Source organism: Poecilia mexicana, unplaced genomic scaffold (genome assembly GCF_051168715.1).
Source record: "Poecilia mexicana isolate PSO_F unplaced genomic scaffold, ASM5116871v1 scaffold_14, whole genome shotgun sequence".
In the NCBI taxonomy this organism is placed as follows: Eukaryota; Metazoa; Chordata; class Actinopteri; order Cyprinodontiformes; family Poeciliidae; genus Poecilia; species Poecilia mexicana.
Window position 1 is genome coordinate 4,272,887 of NW_028263383.1, and position 21,388 is coordinate 4,294,274.

A 21,388-nucleotide genomic window follows, 5' to 3' on the forward strand; every position below is an offset into this window, starting at 1 on the left:
CCGAGGGCCGGACTGATCGAATGTTCATTGAAATTTTTTTAAATGACGCATATAGTCTAGTGAACCTAATTGAACCTACTGAAAACCTAACAAGTATATTCCAATATGATCAGATAAATAAAGCAATATTTTCTTATGGTTCTGTCAGTAATCTTTAATTTTCAACAGACACAACTGAAATATTTTTAAAATATAATTGGATTGAAATACAATAAAATAAAGTGCAAAAATCTATTAATCCACATATGTCAGAGTCAAGGCATTTAGATGTGTCGCCGGCGAATTACGGTACTGCAAATTTAGATGTGTCGCTGGCGACACATCTAAATTTGCAGTACCGTAATTCCGCCACACGTAGCGCTAAGTGGAAAAATTCCAACGGTTTCTGAAAGGGGAGACGTTGCACTTTCCAGCAAGTATCGGGTTAATACGGTAACTTCGCAGCTGCAGCTGCAGAGAATGTAATTAATCCGGGGGGCACTCGTTTAATAGACGGCATATTTCGGCAATAACTTGGTGGATATTGAAAGTTCCGGTTGTTATGGATACATGGGTAAGTACATCATCTCACAGAACATTTAAAGAACTACTTACAGTTCAAATAAGGAAGATATTTTTTTTCAGACGGGGTGCCGGCTTGCTGCGGTCTGCGGGCCGGTTCTAATAATAAATCAAGATCATCCCAGGGGCCGCAAAAAACCTTCTCGCGGGCCGGATGTGGCCCGCGGGCCTTGACTCTGACATATGTGATCTATAGGTATAAAGTTCTGCTTATATCCTTAGCTCCATGTTTGTTCAAAATTACAAATATTATTCTTACAAACATTGCATATGCCTAAAACTTAAACAAAAAAATGTCATGGAGCTTCTTTATTCATCTTCCTCTTGCTAACAGAGCATGGAAGTGGACTCCTACACAACCATCGACATTATTTGTTTTACAGGACTGACTTTTTAAATTGCCTGAAAAAGGTCAATCTGAAGTTAAAACTGCTGTCAGACATTCCTGTTTAACACCTTCACAGTAAAAAATGCTGGGTTATTTTCATAACCCAATTTCTGGGTTAAAGCTGTTGGGTCATAGGTTGGGTTAGTTTGACCAAATATTGGGTCAAAATTCATAACTCATGAGTTGGGTCAGAAATTTATCGGAAGTCTACATCTTGCACACTTCTGTTGGGCCAGGAGTTGGGTGGGTAGATTTACCCAAACGGTTGGGTTAAAGATGAAACTTGGAAGAAGCCACGCCCCTCTTCACAAGCCTCCATTTTCAACATGACTGTGAACGTTGCATATCGGACTTCTCCTCTACTTTGAAATAAGACATGGTAAGTAAAAAGAAGATAAAGTTTCAACGTTAATAGAATTTTATACATAAATTGAATTTATTTCAAACATGTTTGATATTTATTTTTATGGTTATTTGAAATGTTTATTATGGCAGGTTGCTCTGACAAAGAGCTTCGGTGTTGCTACAACACGGATGTTGGGGAAAAATAGATGAAGGGGAAGGGCACAATTTGTCAAGTAAATTAAATTCAGTTTTTAATATAACCTCAATCATATTTGTTCATAACTTAACATAGTCAAATTTTTAAAAATCGATTTAGTTTTAAAAGAAAAGGTAGTTGACGGTTTGTCCCCTGATTTTTGCAATATGCGCGCGCATCGTCAGCGGGCTGAGGCTACGTGTTCGAACACCAGCAGTAATGGCGGAGGAGAGCGAGCAGAGCTTTAATAATGTGGGTATATTATGCTTGTTGAAAATAAAATAACTTTTGCAAAGTTATTAGGCGATAAATTAGTTGTGTAAACCTGAATTATGCGCTCGGTTTATTAACATATAGCTTAATTACAAACATGCTCGGACGTGTTCGGACTTATCGCTTCCCTCCAGCCGCCTGCTCGTCTCTCCCGCTCAGTCAGTTGACCGGGCGGAGCGGCTCGTTAAGCCGAAAGAGAACGACCGTCTCCCGGCACATTGCTTTCAAACTCCCGCTGGTTTTCGGCAACGAATTAAAAGCAAAACTAAGACAATATCTAATGTTAATGTTTGCTCATTTTATTATTATTGTTACTATTAATTACAAATACATTTATTTAAAGTTGGTGCTGAAAGTTATTCAGCACTAAGTTTGTGTTAAGTTTTACTTCTAAATTAAATTATATGTGTCATTTTATTTTATTAAGTGCTATATTTATTTTTAGGAACATAAAATTACTCTGAACATTTGAAATTGCTGGCTAATTACAAGTTATTTGCAGTGGAGACAGCTATAAGATTTAATTCAGTCATTCTTAAAGTTTGATTTGTGATTTTCTTTTCTGATAGATTTTGTAATTTTACATCCAGGATCTTCAGGAGAATTAAGCGAAACTCCTCGTTCTCAAGGAAGACATTCTGCATGACCAAGAACATGAGTCTGCTCCCTCAAGGTATTGAAGCTCAGAAGAAATGTTCTCTAAAATGTTTTCATGCTTTCTAGTTACTGCAACATTTTAACACTAACTTATGTTTGATACAGAAGATGATGTAGTCCTGCAGCTGCTGCCAGTACCCCTTCCTGCTCCACCTTACTAATTTGGGAGAAGTTTCAGATCCATCAACCTGGAAATTCAGATGTTTTCATTGATATCCAGCCTGTAAGTCAACCTTCATCTCTGAATCATGCTCAGATCGTTTAAATAATTGCATTACATTCAATAGTGAGGTTTTGTGTTAAACTAGAATCAGTCAGAAATTAGTTTTTGAGAATGTAGCCCTTTACCTTTAAATTCACTAACGGCCTGTTTTTGTGTCTTCTCTCTCTTGTTCTCAACAAAGATCTTTTGTATGGCCAAGAAGAGAAAGGAGCGGCCGTCTTCTCAACAACATGAATTTTCTCCCTTAAGGTATTGAAAGCTGAAGAGATGTTTATAAACTGTTAACATTTAACATTTTAACACAAGCTTATGTTTGCCAGACAGACAAGATGATGTAGCCCTGACGCTGCTGCCAGTACTCCTCCCTACTTACACATTTGGGAAAAGAGTTTCAGATCCATCAACCTGGAAGTTCAGAGGGTTTCATTGATATCCAGCCTGTAAGTCAACATTCATCTCTGAATTATGCTCAAATTGTTTGCTGTTTATATAAGTTCATCACTAATGGCCTGTTATTTTCTGTCTTCTCTCTCCATCAGGTTGGGACAAACCTGGTGGTGCATCTACAAAATGTGACAACCCGTATGTCCTCATGCAGGGAGACTGGCAAAATGCTAAAGTGTCGTTAAAAATGCTCCTTGTTTAATGGCTGAAAGGTTTACTTGTAGTTTGCTTTAAAACAGACTTTTTTTCATTAAATGTTTTCTAATATGGAGTAACAGATACTTCTGGAGTTGTAGCCAAATGAATTGAAGTGATTTAACTACTTATGTTTTGTAACTTTTGTAAATGAAATTGCTGGCTCTATATATGTATCATGTGGAAATAAAAGAAGCTTTAAATTCATATGCCTTTTAATCCTTTTTTTATATAGTGAAATTTAAAATAATTTTTTTTTAATCCAACTATAGTGGTATAATAACCCTTGTGTTGGGTTATGAATTTCAACCCAATTTTGGGTCAGTTTAACCAATTTAAACAAGTCAATTTAACCCAACGTTTGGTTAGTTGCCATGACCCAATGTGCTGGGTCAAACCCTCAACCCAACCCAGTTGGGTTAAAACAACCCAGCGTTGGGTCGGTCCATATTTGACCCAGCGCTGGGTTACGTATTGGGTTATTTTTAACCCAGCAGTTTTTACTGTGTTCTATTGTTTGATGAGGCCTGTAGTTCCATATGTCACGAGACAAAACTAATATATCAAGAGCCTGCTGGGATATAAATACAGAACAATGCAAACAATTGCAGCCACCTGTCTTTGTCTGTCTCCGTTCAATCTAAGTAAAGAACAAGTCACAGAAACGGCCAAGAGTTTTCACTTTGCATTGTTTAAAAAATAAAAAAAAACTCGTACTCCATGCTGTGAATGGAAGCAAACAGCACTTACTGTACGCAGGAACTGGATCTCTTCCTCTCCGTCAGCGCCTTCTGCCATCCTCTCAAGGTGTTAGGAGACAAACCTTGAGAGAAACGGGAATCGGCTGCATTCACGGATCTGTGACTCCGGAGTGCTGTTGTGTTCCAAACATAGAGCAGGTTTCTGAGGGACAAAAAATAAATGTGACCCCCTGCTGCCACTGGCTGACCCAGGCTGAGTTATGAGGCTCAGGGATTGACTGTTCATTATTCACAGCTGTTCAGAAACAGCATCACGAAGAGGTGGAGCAAGCAGACAAACTCACATGGCTTACCTTCACTAGATGACAGATACCAATATTTTTGAACTGTTGTAATACTTTTTTTTAAATTCATACAATGCAATTACTAATTTATTTATTTATTTTCTTTTATATATATATATATATATATATATATATATATATATATATATATATATATATTAATCCGGCTTGAAGTTGAATTTTCGTTTGCATGGTTTTGACCTTCTACTAATTTCTCATGGCAAAGAAGCAAATTTTGTGGAATATATCCTGTTACATGGCGATGGCAGCGTCATGCTGTGAGAAAGGGTTTCTTCATGAGGCACAAGGAATACAGGACAATCAAGGGTGTGCACAGACAGACAACAGGTGGTGTTAGAGCACCACAATCTTCTTTCCCTTTGGAGGACAAAAAAATCTTTTTTTTTCCATTTATGGTGTGTAGCCCAAGATAGCACTTCTTCCCCAGTGTATGTGTACGCTAAACGATATTGAAGAACGTCACATGGTCACCACAACATTATGGTGACCATGTTGTCTTCTATTCAACAATTACATTGTACAATAAATATTATAGAATTCTTTTTTTCTGGGTATAGTTGATTTAAAGCTGCAGTATGAAACTTTTATAAAATATGTTGTGACGATATAACATGAGACAGATAGATAATCTGTGGAAAAACTCGATGTCATCTCCCTTTTCCCTGTACCCATCTGTAGAAATACACCTCTCGCACTGTCGCTGCAGAGTGTTGATGGAGAAGAAGCAACTTACCATAAAAACTTTATCCGCCATCTTCGAGCCAGACTGTGTATTCCAGGAGCTGTAGCCTAGCAGAGGTGCTGAAGAGGGTGCTGAACAAAAAGTAAAAGTGTGAAATATTATATAGGCTTGTGCAATAATTTAAAGAAATGTCCAATACTTCATGGTTTCACTAAAGTTTATATTTGACGGGGTCGAAAATAATAAGAACAATATTAAAATCCTAACGAACCGATTAGCATACCACTAAACATTTTACAGCGAAAAACTACAGTTTTATCTTATTACATTTCGTGTGGAAATTAACTGATGTCTTTACAGTCAATTTCCTCCTGGGGGCAGCAGCGGGCACGTTTAGCATCCATTTCCAGTAGAACAAAAAAAAAGAGTGCAACAGGGAAATAGTTCCCCATTATTTCAAAAACAAACGTTATAAGGTAAGACAGATTTACTTTCTGTTTTCGCTTATCTACTACATTGGATTTAATTAAAAATGTACACTAAACGAAATCATGCCTGTGCTAACTGGTAAAGTTAAAACGTTAGCATTGTGTGTTTCTTTAAGTTAAGGTTAGCTTATATCTGTGCTGCTAGGTCACTATTATCAGTCAGATTAGCTAGGGAACATGATTTTATCTTAACTTTATTTCGGAAAGTATTGCTGTGATTCCCGCAAACTGCTCTGACATTGGAGAAGAATGGCTTTGATAAATTATTCTCCACCTCCTTGTAAAACCATGAACGTTCGTAGGCAGAAACAGTGAACGATTAGTTTCAGAAGGCAAAGAAGGAGGAAGATCAGAAAGACCTTGTGGTCGTCTTGTATTTTTCTGTTTGAAGCTTGGTGCCGAGAGGGATGGATCCTCTTGAACACATGCTGACAGACCCGCTGGAGCCTAAAGAGGAAGACGAAAGACAAATCACAGAGGAATGTTTGCTTGGGAACTGTAAGGTGGACCTCCCAGAGGATCTGCTGGAGGATGTAAGATTTTGGATATCTAGAACCTGGAGCACATTTGCAGATGATATTTGCGCTTTTGCAAGCATGCTGATTTTTTGTTTCCTTTTTTCATAGCCTGACATTTTTTTCTCTGTGCTGAGTGAAAACACCTGGGATGAAGTGCTGACAGACTCCCAGAGACAACATCTTCAACAGTTTCTGCCACAGTTTCCTGACAACAACACAGAGGAGCAGGATCGCACCATCAGGGAGTTGTTCAACAACACCAACTTTAACTTTGGAAATCCACTCCATCTTGCACAGAGGCTGTTCAGAGGTGCTTTAATATTTTAAAGACAAATTATTGTCTAAGGTCATAAATACTCACATTTTTCAGACAGATTTTTGAATATTTCTTGGTTATAAATGATGCTTTGCTTTCCATTTAATTTGGGAAATCTTGAGTGTATATAACAAAAGGTTACCATGACTTAATTAAAAATGTACACTGAACGAAATTTACCTACCACATCTCTGTTGAAATGTAACTGAATGAACTTTTACTGCGCTTCCTTATTGCAATCTTGATCTTCTTCATCTAGATGGTTACTTCAATCCAGAGGTGGTCAAGTACAGACAGTTGTGTGCCAAATCCCAAAGGAAGCGCCAGCTGCATTCCCTTCAGCAGTATTACCACAGACTCTTGAAGCAGATTCTTGTTTCCAGAAAGGTTCAGATATTTATTTTTGCATAGTAACAATTTATTTGCATTTCGCCCACATCTTATTCCTTTGGCTTACATGTCTTTTTATTGTCTTTGAAAAAGGAGCTGCTCGACTTTGCAGTTCAGAACGGTCTGGACTTTCCGCCCAAACGACGGCTGCCAAACAGGACTCAGGCTGAAACACGCGAGTTGAGAGTGAGAAGAAGACTGAGCCGCATCCTGAAGGAGGTCAAAGCTGAGTGTGAGGACAGCAATGCTTCCTCTGATGATGAAGGTCTGTCTTTGTTTGAGATCCATCGCTGCAGACGGTATTTCCCTGTATATAAGTTGAAATTTGTGTAGGTATAAGTGTGAGAACAGAAACAGCATAGAAAAAAATTTGTTTCTTTATTTTTTTCCTAATCCAACTCTCTAAAAATGTTTATTTTATCAATTTCTTCACCTGTTCATTAACCTGTATATCCGTCCGCCCATCCATCCGTCTGTCTGTATCCACCCATCCATAGAAATTTCTGCCATAAATGTATTGAGAGCTTTTTGATTTCTGCTTTAAAAAAATGCTAAAAAAAAAAAAAAAAAAGGCAACTCCAGAAATTTGAATCTGGAAATATTTTCAAAACTTTGTAGGAAGGTTGTCACCTCAGGGCTCAATACAATTAAACTGAATTTTGATTTCTTATTTCATAAGCTGAATGAAACTGAAAACACCCAAACAGCAGAAAATCAATATAGTATTAAAATATTTCGTTGACCATCACATTTCTGTTTTCCTCCACCATGTGTCTTAGACACGTCAGTGTGGAATCCAGCCCCTCAGTCTCCTTCCTCTCCCACTCCTACCGTCTCACTCAGAGTTCTTCCTAGCCTCTCTACACCAGACATGAAGATTACAGGTCAGTGAATGTTGGCCTTAAAGGTGACAGCATTGCTTTAAGCCGAAAATGCGTCGCCCAGTGTTGAAGATATTGTTTTTTTTTTTTACAGAAAAAATAGAATTGGGGGAAATGGATTTAAAGGTCATGCTGCATCACCATCGTGAGAAAAGGAAACGCCAGCCAGTAAGTTATGATTTGAGCAGAAAAAAATTGCAGGATTTAAACTTGCCTTGTGCATGTTGTGACTATTTTGGTGTCGCAAGGATCATCCAGACTTGATAACCTCTGACATCCACCTTGGGGACGTTCTCTCAAGAGCAAACATTGGTCGGAAGGGAGCTTTGCGTAAGTAAATCTGCGTGAAGTAAACTGCTCTTCCTTTAGGATTTTCACTCAGACCTGACCTCATTTTTATTTAATTTTTTTTTTTTTTTTTATCATTCAGCACTTTTTGATCTGTTGCTTCCCAAGAAGAAGATGAGAGACGAGAGAAAGAAAAAGAGACTCAAGGCAATAAAAGTGGAATCTGAGGATCCTTGTGAAATTCTGACTCCTTCAGACTCCTGCTCAGTCCCGCCAGTGAATATCATCAACTCTTTGCCAGAGGCGCCTTCCACACCTCTCGCCAACATCAAGGAGGAGTGAGTCTCGTTCCTCAAGACCATCATCCTGAAGCTTTTAACTGTTGCTTTGAATCTTTGAATCTGAGTCTTGGGTTGTTCATTGTTATTATTATTATTATTATTGCAGAATTGTGGAGGAAGCTCAAAGCAGCCCTGTTGCAGTTGAGGAAATAACCGCCAGTTTCTTCAGCTTGTTGGAAAACATCTTCAGAGCAGAGGGTCCTGCCAGTACCTTGACGGTATGTCCTCATGTTAAAGTGCCACTTTAACAGGAAATACAATCAATTGTGCCGCCGCATAGCTAATATGTTTGTCTCTCAGTTGGAGGAAAAGGTTCAGACTTGGCAGTCCTCTCCAGCCAGTTCGCTCAACACCTGGTTTTCATCTGCCTCATGCTGGTCAGATCTAGTTCTTCAAGCTCTGCAGTTTCTTGCAGGAGAGACTAAAGGTAAACTACAATCAACACTGGAAGCTGAAATGATAAGTTTTGCACTAATTTTTATTTTAAGCCTTATTACTCCCATCATGAATAGCGGTTTTAAAGACGAAAGTTTCAAACTTTCACTTTTTAGTGGATTTTCTTTTAATTCACGCGGGGTTAAAATCAACAGGTCTTTTAAAACCTGGTCTAATTAGTGTCTGACAATAACACTTTTCTCCAGGAGACATTTGATTTGTCCCTGTTGGACGCTTCGAGTTTCAGTACGTGTTGATTTTAAAGGTGGAAGCTTCTTTTCTGCAACTTGGTAAAGGACATTAATACAAATATTGCAGGAAGTTAATCATTAAAAGCTGAAGTTATAACATTATTTATAAATGTCCAAAGGGTTGAATTTTTTATGTTGCTGGAATTGAACCAACAACTCTCCTACTGCAAAACGACTTTATCCTTGATTAATGTGCCGGTATTTAAACTTCTGGCTGGGATGTAAGAAGTCAAATTTCTCACTTTTTTGTTGATCAGATGGCATGATGGCGCTCCCGAGTGGCTTTTCTCCGTTTGTGGAGTTTGTTGATGAATTTCAGCAGTGGAGATGGATCGGTAAGACGGCTCGTTCAATGTCTTCCCTTCTTGATGGTTGTGTTTTGTGTCCAGAATGTTTGGATTCAAACCAGTGGTTTCTTTCAGGTCCCACCCAGGACACAGAAAAGGACCTCAGTGCGCTCTGTCAACTCTGGCTGGACTCCAAAGACTTTGTTGTCAAAGTTGTACAAATATTCAGTTTTAGTTTAAAGTACTGTTACGATTTTCAGATTTTCACTTTGTATAACACTGTTTCTTTTGGGGGGTTTTTATTGCTATTTTTCTATATAGACAGAAAATGAAGACCTGTTGGAGCTTACGTCCTCCACTCCCAAACTGTGAGCTTTTAAACACGTTACCATATTTTGTGTTTTTTTTTTTTGTTTTGTTTTGTTTTTTGCAGCGTCAAAACAACTGTTTATTGCCTTTACTATTGCAGTTCAACCGATTATGTGGTGCGGCCGAGCACTGGAGATGAGAAACAGGTGTTTCAAGTTCAGGTTTGTGCGTGCTGCTGCAGTATTTACACTATTTCACACCTGATCTCGACGTAAGCTCTCTAAATTTTATGTTTCGTGCATTAGGAGCAGCAGAGATATAACCAGCCTCACAAAGCCTTTACCTTCAGGATGCACGGCTTCGAGTCCGTGGTGGGGCCAGTTAAAGGCGTGTTTGATAAGGAAATGTCCTTAAACAAAGCCAGAGAACACACACTGCTTCGCTCGGACCGTCCACCATACGTCACCATCCTCTCTCTGGGTTAGAAATCTTTTGTTATCGGCCAGCAACAGTTTGCTGGGTTTTTTTATTTTTTAAAGAACATTATTGAAAACCAACCCTGCATCTATTTATCTTTCTTTCTTTTTTTTTCTTTTTTTCCCCAGTTCGGGATGCAGCTGCCCGGTTACCCAATGGAGAGGGAACAAGGGCGGAAATCTGTGAACTTTTAAAAGATTCGCAGTTCCTTGCTCCAGATGTCACAAGTGCACAAGTACTGCGATTGTTTTCCTCTATTATCCTGCTTTTTGTTTGAGTAATGTCAGGGTTTGCGGGTTTACATACCTTATTTGTTCACTTTGCAGAAATGGATGCTGACTTTGCATTGGACGTTTGTTAATAGACAGTTTCTCTTCCCTTTAGGTGAACACAGTTGTCAGCGGGGCTCTGGACAGACTTCACTATGAGAAGGATCCCTGTGTGAAGTACGACATCGGCCGCAAACTGTGGATTTACCTGCACCGCCACCGCAGTCAGGAAGAGTTCGGTAAGCAGGAATCTGCTCTAGAAAAACACATAAAACTAGTACAATTTTGAAAATTGAAAGTTATTGTTTACTGGAGATAGATTTGTGTGTTTTGCTTTTTATAATGCTATTTACCAGATTGTGGTACAAGTTTTAGTCATTTCTGTTTCCTGAGCTCAAATCAGTGTGAGGCTACAATGTTCTCTGCTCCATTCAGAGAGGATCCATCAGGCTCAAGCTGCGGCTGCAAAAGCAAGAAAAGCTCAGCAGCAAAAACCCAAACCAGCATCGAAACCGGTGAGTTCACTGTCTAAAATGTATTAAATAAAAAGTATCTACTTTTTTGACTTGACCCACCGTTGGAAAAAAAAAAAACTTTTTCATGATGGCAATTTCTAGGTTTTCGGTGGTTTTATCGAGATGTTATTTGAAAAGCTGTATTTGTGAAATGAATGACTAACAATTCTCCCACCTGAGCTTTGGATCTCTGCAGCTTGGTGTTGGTCTAACACATAAAACCTATTGAAGCAATTGAAGTTTGCAATGTGAAAAAGTCTTAGGGGCGTTTTATCACTTGGTGCCTTGGTTTGACTAAATGATTTAGTGCTTTTGCTTTTAGTTACAAAAGAAGGTCATATTTGCATTCATACTGTTAGAAGTCTGGAAGTAAAGACGGAAGCAGCAAAACACCCGGATCTCTGGAGGCCGGACTGGACCTGGGCTGTAATTCTATGTCCCCAGTCCCAACGACTCCCACCCCAAACACTCCCGGGACCCCCAAATCACCTCTGCCTTTCTCTGCTACCACACCAACAAAGACCGGAGTTCCAGACACGCTCAAAACCAGCCCAGGGTCAGTCGGACCGAAGCTTTTCTTTTGCTCAGTACTTTGATTTCATCTGCCCGGTTTGAATGTGCATCTTCATCTTCTTCTTCTTCTTCTCTCTCTGGCAGAGTTCTCCTCGTCTCTCCTCCGTCGCTGCCTCAGCTGGGAACGATCCTACCCACGAGTCAGGCTTGTCCGCCGGCCTCCCAGCCGGTGACTTCCCAGCAGGCAGCTCGGATAGTGAGCCACCTGGCGGCGGGCTCCCTCCCGCAGGTCCGGGTCGTTTCCGCTCAGCCCGGCGGTCTGGGTCCATCGGCGGCCGCTCAGCAGGCCACTCTGGTGCATCAGACTTCGCACCAGATCCGGATGCCTGTGTCCGTGGCAGCCAAGGGCATTTCACAGGTACATGAAACACAGAGGGTAAACTGTTTGGCTCCTGCTTTCTTATTCACGTTTTAAAAAAATAAACAAAACAAGTTAAATCCCTTATAAGCAATTTATTTGGGTGAATTACTTGAAAACATATCATGCAGATCTGAGTGAAAGAGAACTGTAGTTTCTGTTAAAATGAACACCAGATTTCTGCAGACACTGTTTGTTCCACAACAGGCAGTGTTACCTGTAGCTCTATAATTATACGTACCCACAGGTGGATCTTCACCTACATGCATTTATAAAGCGCCATTTAAGCATTGTCTGTCTTGGGTTGAGCTGTTTTAGGAACTGATCTGATCTGAATTACAAGCAAGTACAAACTGTGATTGCTAAACTCTTAGCACCAGCAGTAAGCTCCCTGCATCTGTCACCAAGTGTGTTTTGCTTTTTTTGTGTCCCGCCTGGCAGTGTGGCACTCAGGATTGTTGCCCTTGCGCCAAGGTGAGGCCCGACAGATTTACTTTAACAAGCGAAGCATTGCAGAGTTTGCTGTGATTCTTCACTTGACGTATATGCACGACTTTAATAGAAATTGCTTTGGGTATATTTCAAAAGTAATGGAGGCAGAAGTAATCTAATTAGAAAATAAGAGTTAATCCCAGTGAGTCCAGCAACCTGCGAAGAGGTTTGTTAGAGAACATGAACATGAAGACCAGTGATGAGTTAATGTCCGCCTCAATCCGTCTGATCAATACCAATAAAACACATTGAAGTTTTTAACTGTACTGTGACAAAAGACAGTGACATTCCAGGAATATAAACACTTATCATGTAGCTGTACTTGTATTTTAATCAATACTAATATATATTTTTTTCTTTTGTGCAATAGGCTGTTGTTTCTGTGCCTCTAAGAAGTCCGTCTGGTAGCAGTCCTGTCCAGGTTCCAACCAGCCTCTCTGTGTCGGCTCTTAATGTGACCAAGCCTCAGGCCGGATCTCCAGGTAGCCCCGCTAACAACCCCACTCCTCCGGCTGTGCTGCAAAGTGTCACGTCCCCGAACATCAAACAGGTGAAGAATTTTATCCCGGCATGCGAGGCTGACGTTGTGATTGAAAATGCTGGTTATGAAACCAAAATCCATATATCTAAAAAAAAAAAAAGAAAAAAGTCAGTGATTTCTGAGTTAAAGTTTCATCTCCTGCTGCTTCAGGTTTCCATTACTGGGCAGCTGGGAATGAAGACTCCAGGTGGAGGAGGAATTCCAATAACTGCAACAAACTTGCGTATCCAGGGTAAAGACGTCCTCCGCCTCCCCCCGTCCTCCATCACCACCGACGCCAAAGGCCAAACGGTGCTGCGGATAACCCCGGACATGATGGCCACTCTTGCCAAATCTCCGGTCGCGACTGTAAAGCTCACCTCTGACTTCCTGGGCGGTGCCGCCGCCGGCAGCAAGAGCATATCGGCCACGCTGCATGTAGCGCCGCCTCACCCTTCACCATCGCCTGCCTCCGCTACCCCACCCAGCACCACGGAGGCGCAGACGGGCAAGTCGGGCTCTGTCGCCTCCACCTTGCTGAAGACTGGAGGAGACACAGCCATAAGGCTGATGCCGACTTTGGCCGTCAGCGTGGCCGACCAAAAGTCCAGGACCTTCTCCACCGTGGCGTCCCCAGACAAGAGCAGCGCAACCATCCGCATAATGCCTGGCCTTGGGGTCATTCCCCAGAAGCAGGGTCAGACCATCACCATGACGACCGCCTGTGGCAGCAAACCACTAGCAGCGTCTACATGTGGCAACATTGTGACCATGGCAGCCAGCGTCGTGGCCGGAGCTAAAGGCATCACCGTGGCTCCCGCAGCCTCCGGTTCAACGCTGTCATTGGGAGCGGCTACGGCGACTGTGAGACAAGTCCCTGCTTCGGTTGTTACGACACAAACGGTAAGAAAATGTCCATCTGAAGGTAAAACCGAAGGTCTTTCACCAAAAGAATGTTAGCGTAAGGTTCTAAAGTGTTCGAAATCCTTAAACATGTCACCAACTTCAGTGTGTTTTATTGGAATTTTATGTGAAAATCCAGCAAAAGTACAGCATCATTGTGAGGGGGATGGAAAAGGATACACAATTTTCAGTTTTTTTGTTAGCTTGTTCTTTTACAAATTAAAATCTGAAGTGTAATGTGAAGTCCCGTTGTGCATTCTTCACTCTGATACCCCAAAATAAAATTTCATGTTGTAAAACAATACCCAAAGCACTTCACCTTTCAGATTCTTGGTTGGCAAAGAAATTTTAAATCTTGTATCGCTTTCATTCCTCTTCACAAATCGTGTGTGTCAATCAAGCGAAAAATAAGTGAGTTAAATTTGTCTTTTGAAATATGTAAAAGTGTTTGAATACTTTTGCAATGAGGGCCAAATGTTTTTGAGCATTTTTTTCTTTTCCCCCACCAACTTTACCGATTCAGAGCTTCATCTTGTTGTGAGGGGAGCCAAGTTAAACTTCAGTTTAAAAAGGTTTTTATTGAAAAACCTTTGGCCACAGCTGTAAAAGGAGGAGTTGTATAATCACATTCTGGAAGAATGGAGTAATTCTCACAGAGAGCTACCAATTTTCTTTATTTTATTTTTTTTTTTAGATATTTTGTTTCAACTCGACTATAGAAATCTCATCGCCAATGTTTTGAACATTACTTACGCTGAAACCTGAGCTGTTAGAAACGGAGATGATCTCTGATTACATTTAATTATAATGCAGAGGGACTCTTAATCTTGCTCAGGGAGTTATTGATTTCTTCAGTAGCACTTATTTTAAATAATCCACCCAGCTGACCTGGGGGGGGGGCGGTTAATATTTTCTTTGCTGTGATTGCGATCGGTAGGGAAAGCTACCTGCACGGATCACTGTCCACTCCGTCCTCAACCAACCCCTGAAGAGCAAGAGTGTGGTGACGACTCCGATAGTCAAAGGGAACCTCAATACAAAGTGAGTCTGTTTAGTGGCGATTCTGATTGAGTTTAAATCAAAATAAAAAAGTTCTTTCTTCAGCCTGAAATTTTTTCTCTTTATATTTTATTCTTAACATGACTTAATTGTTTTTTTGTTTTTTTTCCTGAGCAGTATCAGCAGCCTGGGCAGGAACATCATCCTGACCACGGTGCCTGCAGGCACAAAGCTAATAGCTGGGAACAAGCCGGTCAGTTTCGTCACCGCACAACAATTCCAGCAGCTTCAGCAGCAAGGCCAGGCAACACAGGTCAGTACGGGCCACGAAACACAGTGACGTCGTTCCAGAAAACTGTTTTGCACATTATGGAAAATGTTGTGATCGCTAATACATTCTTTTAAAATGTTCATTATGAATCCATCAACAGATGTTTTTGAAAAATTGATTACATTAAGGAACCTCTTTTTCTTTTTTTGTTTTCAATTCTTATTTTGTTATGTAAATTTGGCCTTTATGAATGTAAAAGTATTATTTTATTAGCTTGGATTCCATTTTATCCATTAACATTGTGCAAGTAAGTAAGTAAAAATAATTTGCTTGGTTGTAGAAATGTTTGCACCTTAATGTACAGTCATTAATGCGCAATGACTGGAAAAGACGAGTAACTTTTCTAGTTTAAAATTCTCCTTAGTCTTTTATTTTATGGGAAGTGTAGTAGAGAGGCATTCAGGATCATTAAAAATAACTTGGTGACTTTGTCTTTGCCCCCACTAACATGCAAGTTTAAGAAAAATATTTTTTATTGATAAAGATTATGTGCCAACTGAATATAAAGTTGCTATGACAACTAGTCAAGGTAGCCGCATGTCAACACGCACATCAAAGGCTTGCAAAACTCATTTATGCCGTATGTTTTGATTCTGAACGCGTTTCACTCACTTTCTGTTTTCTTATCTGATTAAATGAAAGTTATCCAGGACATGTTTAGTCTCACCAAGTTAAATCTCCTCAGGTTCGGATCCAAACGGTCCCGACTCAGCAGCTCCAGCACGTGGCAGCCGGTTCCCCCAAACCCGTTTCAACAGTGGTTGTCACGACAGCACCATCACCTAAATGTACACCCGATCCTCCACCCGCTCCTCAGCAATGACCTGATCAGCGATACGCGTTACTGTGAGGGTTGACATGTTTTCTGTTTGAGAGTGTTGACATATTTAAGGTATTTTCTGAAATGTTTTCTCCTTTACGATCTCCACGCTGTTAGTGTAAATTATTTGGAAGCAGAGTGATTAAAACGATGGACCCTTTGATTTCCAGACACTTGCTGTTGAATGAGTTTGTCATTTGAAAATTTCATAAATCGGATGTGGCTGGATTTATTTGAATGTTGTGATTTGTGTTCCCTTACAAGGTGGTGTATTTAAAAACGGGTCATAATGTTTCATGATTTCCCCGTTTCTTTTTTTGAAATCTTTTTTCCTAAAGAACAAATAAACCACAGTAATATCCAGATTTGTCTTACTTTTATTTCAAAAAAGATAAAGTTTATTTGGCCAAACATCTGGCTTGTTTAAACATATGAAGCATTATTAACACATAATGAAATGAAATTTTGATTTAAAACAGAAAATGGGGAGAGCAGTAACCGTCGTTTTACTCTTCATCCGACTCTTCAAGTAAAGCTTTCTGAGAGCTGGTTTTAGAGGACGTGTTTCGCATTCCGATCTCTACGTCCCGTCCTTTTGCCGAGAATCTTGTTGTGGTTCTGTTGGAACAAAGATAAAGGCAAGGCAGTTTATTTTTATAACCTTTACATGATTTTACTTTGCCACTACGCTGGCAAAGTAAAAGTAAGAGGAAGCAATGGCAGGTTGAAAGTGACTGTAGTTAATGACACACCATTTATTGATCAGAGGCAGCTCTAAGCAAATTGATTTTTAGTGTTAAAGAAACACAATCCCCTACTTTAAAAAAAAAATCACATTTTATGAATAACTGGCTTTAAGATTCTAAATAAGTCGCTCAAACTGAGAGGAGATGATACATTTAACACTTTCTGGAGATTAATTTAAACAAAATCAGATTTATTCCCAAGACCTGATTACCAAAATATAGCAAGCATTAATTTTACTTTAGAAACTCTAAATGTGCACGCCTTTGGTAAAAACTAAGTGTGCTTTTATTTCTTGGGTTTTGTCAGTGCAGACTGACTTTAGGTGGTGATGTGCCTTTTTGTACCAAACTTTGTCCTTCCACTCAACTTTATATCGATACACTTGAATGCAGGATTCAGGCCTTTTATCTAGCAAATAACTCTTATTTATTCTCTTTGTGGAACTTCTCATTGACTGTCTACTGGATGTCTGTCAAGTCAGCAGTCTTTTATATGATGTATTGGGAGTTTTCATCCACTGTAAACCACAATCATTCAACAGACAGAAACTTAATTTGATCTGTATGAAATCTATCTGAAGATGATTCATAATTAAAATTAGACACACACCTTTGTGAAGTAGAATTTGTTTGGTAAATTTAAAAGGAGAGAGGGCTCCAAAACCAACCTGGCTTTATAAGAAAAGTGATTTATAATCAACAGAGTTAATTACAGAGTCTTCTCTCTAGCAGAAAACAGGAAGAATCCTTGGCTGCCAGTTTGTGGCTTTAAGCTCAAGTGAATGTGGGTTACAGCTCAACAACCGAAAGGACAACAGCAAATAAGAATGTGCCAAAATTCCTGCAACAGTGATGTAATGACATTGTTATCATAAACACTCGAGTCTCGTAAGAAAATCGGTTTAATGTGAAGCATTTGAGTGTGACCAAAATAGCAAAAACAGAAGAAATCTGCAAGTGGAAAAATAGCATTTCACAGCACTGAATACCACTACTGTGTGTGTGTGTGTGGCAGGGGGGGAGATCCACTGGTCTTGTTTCCACCAACACCTTTGTAAACACTCTTCCCATTGTTCAAGTATTTTCTGCACTGATGTAATTGAAGTCATTTTCTTGCTGCATTCCAGCACCGGTTAATCTTGATAATGTTAATTTAGAGCCCCACTTAACCGCTGTTATAGTATCTTCTTATGATCAAGCAACTCCACTAATATAGAATTTAAAGCAGAAATCTGCAAATATTTTTGATAAAAAGACACCTGGATGTTATTCATCCGTTTAAAAAAAACTCTTGATTCAGTTTGTGAGGAAACCAAATAAGTGTATTCCTAATACTTTATTCTGTTCTGATCTGCGGCCACTATTACTTAACTATTCAACATTTTAAATCCTGCAAAGGTTGATAGACGAGATACTTACAACCAAACTATGGAGGCGGTGAAAGAGACCAAAATTAGAGACAGCGCCAAATGCCAGCAGAAGCACATCGTGACAAACATCATGTTGTCATGTTGCTTCAGGTCCCACTTGTCTCCATTTAAGGGGTAAAGAACAACTCCAACCTGGAACGACAAAGGGAGCCAATAAGGCAACCTTTACAAGTCAAATTTGGTTAAGTTAGAGGCAAAATTACAGCTGAATTTAACAAGCATGCGCGGATTAGCATCGTCTGTCTTCCGCTTTGATTTCTGCGCATTTCAGTCCAGTCCACGTTGAGAAAAGTTTAAGCATTAACCCGCCACAAAAACTGATTATTTGGGGTGAAAAACGTTTTAAAACAGATTATTTGTTTTCACTTTCTGAATGAATACCTTCTAGTTCTACTGTAAAGGGATATCATGGTACTGAGAGGCCTCACGTTATAGCTCATCACTGATCTACAGTGTCTTAAAATCGCGTCTGCAACCGTTGAACTTCCTTGTGTTGGTCATTTTGAAGCTACATACTTTATATGTACAGTATGTAGCTTTAAAATATGTAGCTTTACAAACCTTTTGTTTGTAAAGGACTTTTTTTCCCCCTTTACAAATTAAAGTGAAAAGTCTTCAGCACCTGTGAGTTAGTATGTCAGATTTATCTTCTGTCTTGGTCTCTAGATTCTTTGAACATTTACACACTACCAGTCTTGCCTATTCGTCATTGCAAAAATCACTAAAGCCAAGTCAGAGTCAAATATGCTTTAAAAAAGGTTGAGAAGTTTTAGGTGTGTGAATACTTTTTCAAATTGCCCGTAAGTCAGCAAGATAAGGTAGACGCTAAATAACACAAATAGTCAGACAAGATAAAATCTCCTTTCTCGGATCACCTGGTAGAACCAAGAGCCCTGCAGCATGAACATGTCTGCCTTGAAAAGCTCCAGAAGAATGTTGTTTCTTATGAAGACCTCCAGCATGGTGCTGGCCGATCCGGCGAAGACGGCATACAGCAGCAGGGTGTGGACATGAGCATCCAGGGGCTCCCGGCCGTGCACATGGTACAAGAAGAGAAATCCTGGGTGATCCAAATAATATCGTGTTACACACATCGGAGACGAGCAATGAAAAGCAAAAAAAACAAACAAAAAACATTATTTACCTTCAACAAAAAGAGCCAAGGAGAGAGCAAGGCGGTCGGCACCAACCGGCACCCGTTTGGTTCTTACGCTGGCAATCAGCACTATTCCCGAGATCCCAAAGAACAAATACATGGTGCTGTGCTGCCAGTTCATCAACTTGACCCATGAGGAGTTCTCCCGATCATAGAGGCGGGCGTGTGGACCGTCCACAACAAACTGCTCCACCATCATGCCTGTCACAGTCAAAACAACATGCAAATCAGATGAAGGGGCGATGTAGCATTTTGTGCTGTAGCAAACCGCAAGCTTCACCACGTGGGATATGATGTTACAAACCAACCAACATCATATCCCAGCTGAAGGAAAGTGATTCTTGGTTTTCAACCTTTTATTTTTCTTTTTCCAAACAATACTCAACTTAGTCCCCTTTACTTTTAAATCAAAAAATAAAAAGCAGTCAAGAAGCCTTTGCCAAGTAAGGACGAGCTGCAGGTCAAAGAATGTTCTGATGTAACAGTTCCAGTTGCATTTAACAAATTTGGACTTTGGGGAAGAGTGGAAAGACTGATGGCAGTGTAAAAGTGAACACTATGTACATATTTATGTACTAGAATGTTCTCCACCCATCTCACTGATCTATTTTTCAAAAATGAAGGGGGCAAAAAAAGATCAATTCAAAAAGAACTGCAGCTGTAATTGCCACATATTGGTTGAAAACAAATACCAGGATTTATAGATTTTTATTTCCCTGCAGCTTCATGTTGTTCTATCACATAAAGTCCCAATAAAATACATCAAACGTGTTCGCATAGCAGAGATTCAAGACGACCGATGGAATTAGCGTGGGTTTGAAGGGAAACTGACCGACAAATGATGCAAAGATTTTGAATCCTCCTTCAACGTATTCCATCCTCCTTAAGAAAGGAGGCATGCCCTGTCTTCCTTTGGGTTGGCTCGTCCTCCAGTAATGTTGCAGGACATGCTTCACTGTTAGCCATAAGCCATACAACAAGAAAAAAGTGCCTGGTATAGCGTGTCCTCCAAAGTTGGCCATTGTTTGGCCTGAAAACAAAAGAAATGCAGTTTTGCTTAGTCATGTCACAAACAAACACAGAACAGATTTTATTATTATTTAGGTCAGCTTATCTCTTCTGCCATAAAAACCATTCAGCTTGGAGATGTTAAGTTATGAAACTCGCTAACCTGCTTGAACAACAGCATCTGGCAATGGAAGACCCACATTCCTCAGATGTTTAATGTCATTGAACAGGAGTTTAATTTATAAACAGTCAGGAATATCCTGCATCCGACCCAAACGGGAAGGGTGCATTTACCGACAGGATAGCCTCTTATTTGTCTTGCAAAACTGGCATTCAAATCTCACATTTTTTTTTGCTTTGTAGGCAGAGCTGAAAAAAAATTAAAACAAGATTCCAGACTAACATACTCCAGTTTCTATAAAACAATGGAAGGAAGTTAGTCTTCACAGATTTTTTTTTAAATATATATATATATATATATATATATATATATACAGACACAGGTGTGATACTGGGCATACACTATGGGTGTGTACAATCACCTCCTGAGTCAGGTAGACAAGTTTTTCCTGATCCGCCTCGTTTGACACTACGTGACTTCTGCGTTACCTACATCTACTCTAATGCCAGCATCAAGAAACCTGAGCATGACAAGCACAAAGCAGAGCAAACTCCATTTCCTGAATCAGGTGAGCAGCTGATTTTACATGAGCTAAATGCTGAGATAAACATCTCCTTTTACAATTTAATGACTAAATTAAACATACCTTTTTCTCTCAGCTGTTTAATCCCCCAAAAAAGCTTTTAGTTCTCCCTGCCGGTCAGATTCACACCGGGAGCTCCCTGCTCTGTGTAAACCGTGCACACCTGTTGCGTTTCTTCCCTAACCTGTACTGCCACAACACATAACCACACCCCTCATTTGCAACGGCTTCAGTGAGCAGAAGCACATCCCTCTGAGACGCATCCAGGCAGGCAGCGTCTGTTTACCCAGGCATTCGTTTAACAAAAGCAGCGCGTGCCACCTGAAAACCCACTCGGGTTTTTGTGGTTTTACAAAAAAAAAAATCTTTTTAAAAATATATTTAGATAATTCCAGTAATTATCTAACTAAAATAAAATAAAAATCATTTGCATTTCCTTTTTTAGTTTTGATAAACCGTTGGCACTGAATAAAAAAAAAAAAAGCCAAGGCAGTTTCGAGATATTTAGAGGAAATGACATGCATGCAGTGAAAACAGAGATATATGATTTGGT

The 21,388-nt window shown here is 39.8% G+C and overlaps 3 protein-coding genes and 1 long non-coding RNA gene across 9 annotated transcripts in view; 2 read left to right on the forward strand and 2 right to left on the reverse strand.

Annotated features, from left to right (window-relative positions):
- Positions 1 to 4,437, reverse strand: part of LOC106921753 (ryanodine receptor 1-like) — a 51,372-nt gene extending 46,935 nt beyond the window's left edge. Inside the window, exon 1 of the mRNA XM_088012657.1 lies at positions 4,033 to 4,437. Coding sequence (XP_087868783.1) covers positions 4,033 to 4,080 — 48 coding nt within the window. The 5' untranslated portion in view covers positions 4,081 to 4,437. The remainder of the gene's footprint in view (positions 1 to 4,032) is intronic.
- LOC148155436 (uncharacterized) lies at positions 1,016 to 3,489 on the forward strand. 4 transcript variants are annotated; one of them, XR_015765318.1, is made up of 6 exons: positions 1,016 to 1,328; positions 2,333 to 2,436; positions 2,526 to 2,643; positions 2,825 to 2,892; positions 2,968 to 3,083; positions 3,183 to 3,489. It is a non-coding gene; the product is annotated as an uncharacterized LOC148155436 (long non-coding RNA). The 4 variants fall into 4 exon arrangements; XR_015765319.1 differs by having other exon boundaries at positions 2,354 to 2,436; XR_015765317.1 differs by having other exon boundaries at positions 1,016 to 2,436; positions 2,964 to 3,083.
- Positions 4,438 to 5,437: 1,000 nt separating the features above from the next.
- nfrkb (nuclear factor related to kappaB binding protein) lies at positions 5,438 to 16,156 on the forward strand. 3 transcript variants are annotated; one of them, XM_014993600.2, is made up of 26 exons: positions 5,438 to 5,506; positions 5,910 to 6,051; positions 6,145 to 6,346; positions 6,612 to 6,739; positions 6,836 to 7,007; positions 7,522 to 7,626; positions 7,718 to 7,791; positions 7,872 to 7,953; positions 8,054 to 8,249; positions 8,359 to 8,470; positions 8,553 to 8,679; positions 9,196 to 9,273; positions 9,361 to 9,437; positions 9,547 to 9,593; positions 9,695 to 9,755; positions 9,840 to 10,014; positions 10,140 to 10,246; positions 10,396 to 10,519; positions 10,716 to 10,795; positions 11,155 to 11,351; positions 11,453 to 11,726; positions 12,589 to 12,768; positions 12,910 to 13,641; positions 14,579 to 14,682; positions 14,818 to 14,953; positions 15,657 to 16,156. In XM_014993600.2, the coding sequence occupies exons 2-26, from the start codon at positions 5,926 to 5,928 to the stop codon at positions 15,792 to 15,794; spliced, it is 3,834 nt and encodes a 1,277-aa protein (XP_014849086.2). In that variant the 5' UTR covers positions 5,438 to 5,506; positions 5,910 to 5,925; the 3' UTR covers positions 15,795 to 16,156. The 3 variants fall into 3 exon arrangements, with proteins under 3 accessions (XP_014849086.2, XP_087868786.1, XP_087868785.1); XM_088012660.1 differs by having other exon boundaries at positions 11,158 to 11,351; XM_088012659.1 differs by lacking the exon at positions 5,438 to 5,506 and having other exon boundaries at positions 5,554 to 6,051.
- On the reverse strand, positions 16,151 to 21,053 carry tmem45b (transmembrane protein 45B). Its single transcript, XM_088012661.1, has 6 exons — positions 20,899 to 21,053; positions 19,956 to 20,153; positions 19,112 to 19,324; positions 18,843 to 19,027; positions 17,957 to 18,099; positions 16,151 to 16,409 (listed from the first exon to the last, which is right to left on the reverse strand). The coding sequence occupies exons 2-6, from the start codon at positions 20,143 to 20,145 to the stop codon at positions 16,298 to 16,300; spliced, it is 843 nt and encodes a 280-aa protein (XP_087868787.1). The 5' UTR covers positions 20,146 to 20,153; positions 20,899 to 21,053; the 3' UTR covers positions 16,151 to 16,297.
- Positions 21,054 to 21,388: the final 335 nt, after the last annotated feature.

Coding starts and splice junctions, on each gene's coding strand:
- nfrkb (XM_014993600.2), top strand. CDS start 5,926: ATGGATCCTCTTGAACACATGCTGACAGACCCGCTGGAGCCTAAAGAG. Junction 7,954..8,053: donor TGGTCGGAAGGGAGCTTTGC/GTAAGTAAATCT, acceptor TTTATCATTCAG/CACTTTTTGATCTGTTGCTT. Junction 8,250..8,358: donor CTCGCCAACATCAAGGAGGA/GTGAGTCTCGTT, acceptor TTATTATTGCAG/AATTGTGGAGGAAGCTCAAA.
- tmem45b (XM_088012661.1), bottom strand. CDS start 20,145: ATGGCCAACTTTGGAGGACACGCTATACCAGGCACTTTTTTCTTGTTG. Junction 19,028..19,111: donor CTTGGCTCTTTTTGTTGAAG/GTAAATAATGTT, acceptor TGGATCACCCAG/GATTTCTCTTCTTGTACCAT. Junction 16,410..17,956: donor ACCGCCTCCATAGTTTGGTT/GTAAGTATCTCG, acceptor TTGTTCCAACAG/AACCACAACAAGATTCTCGG.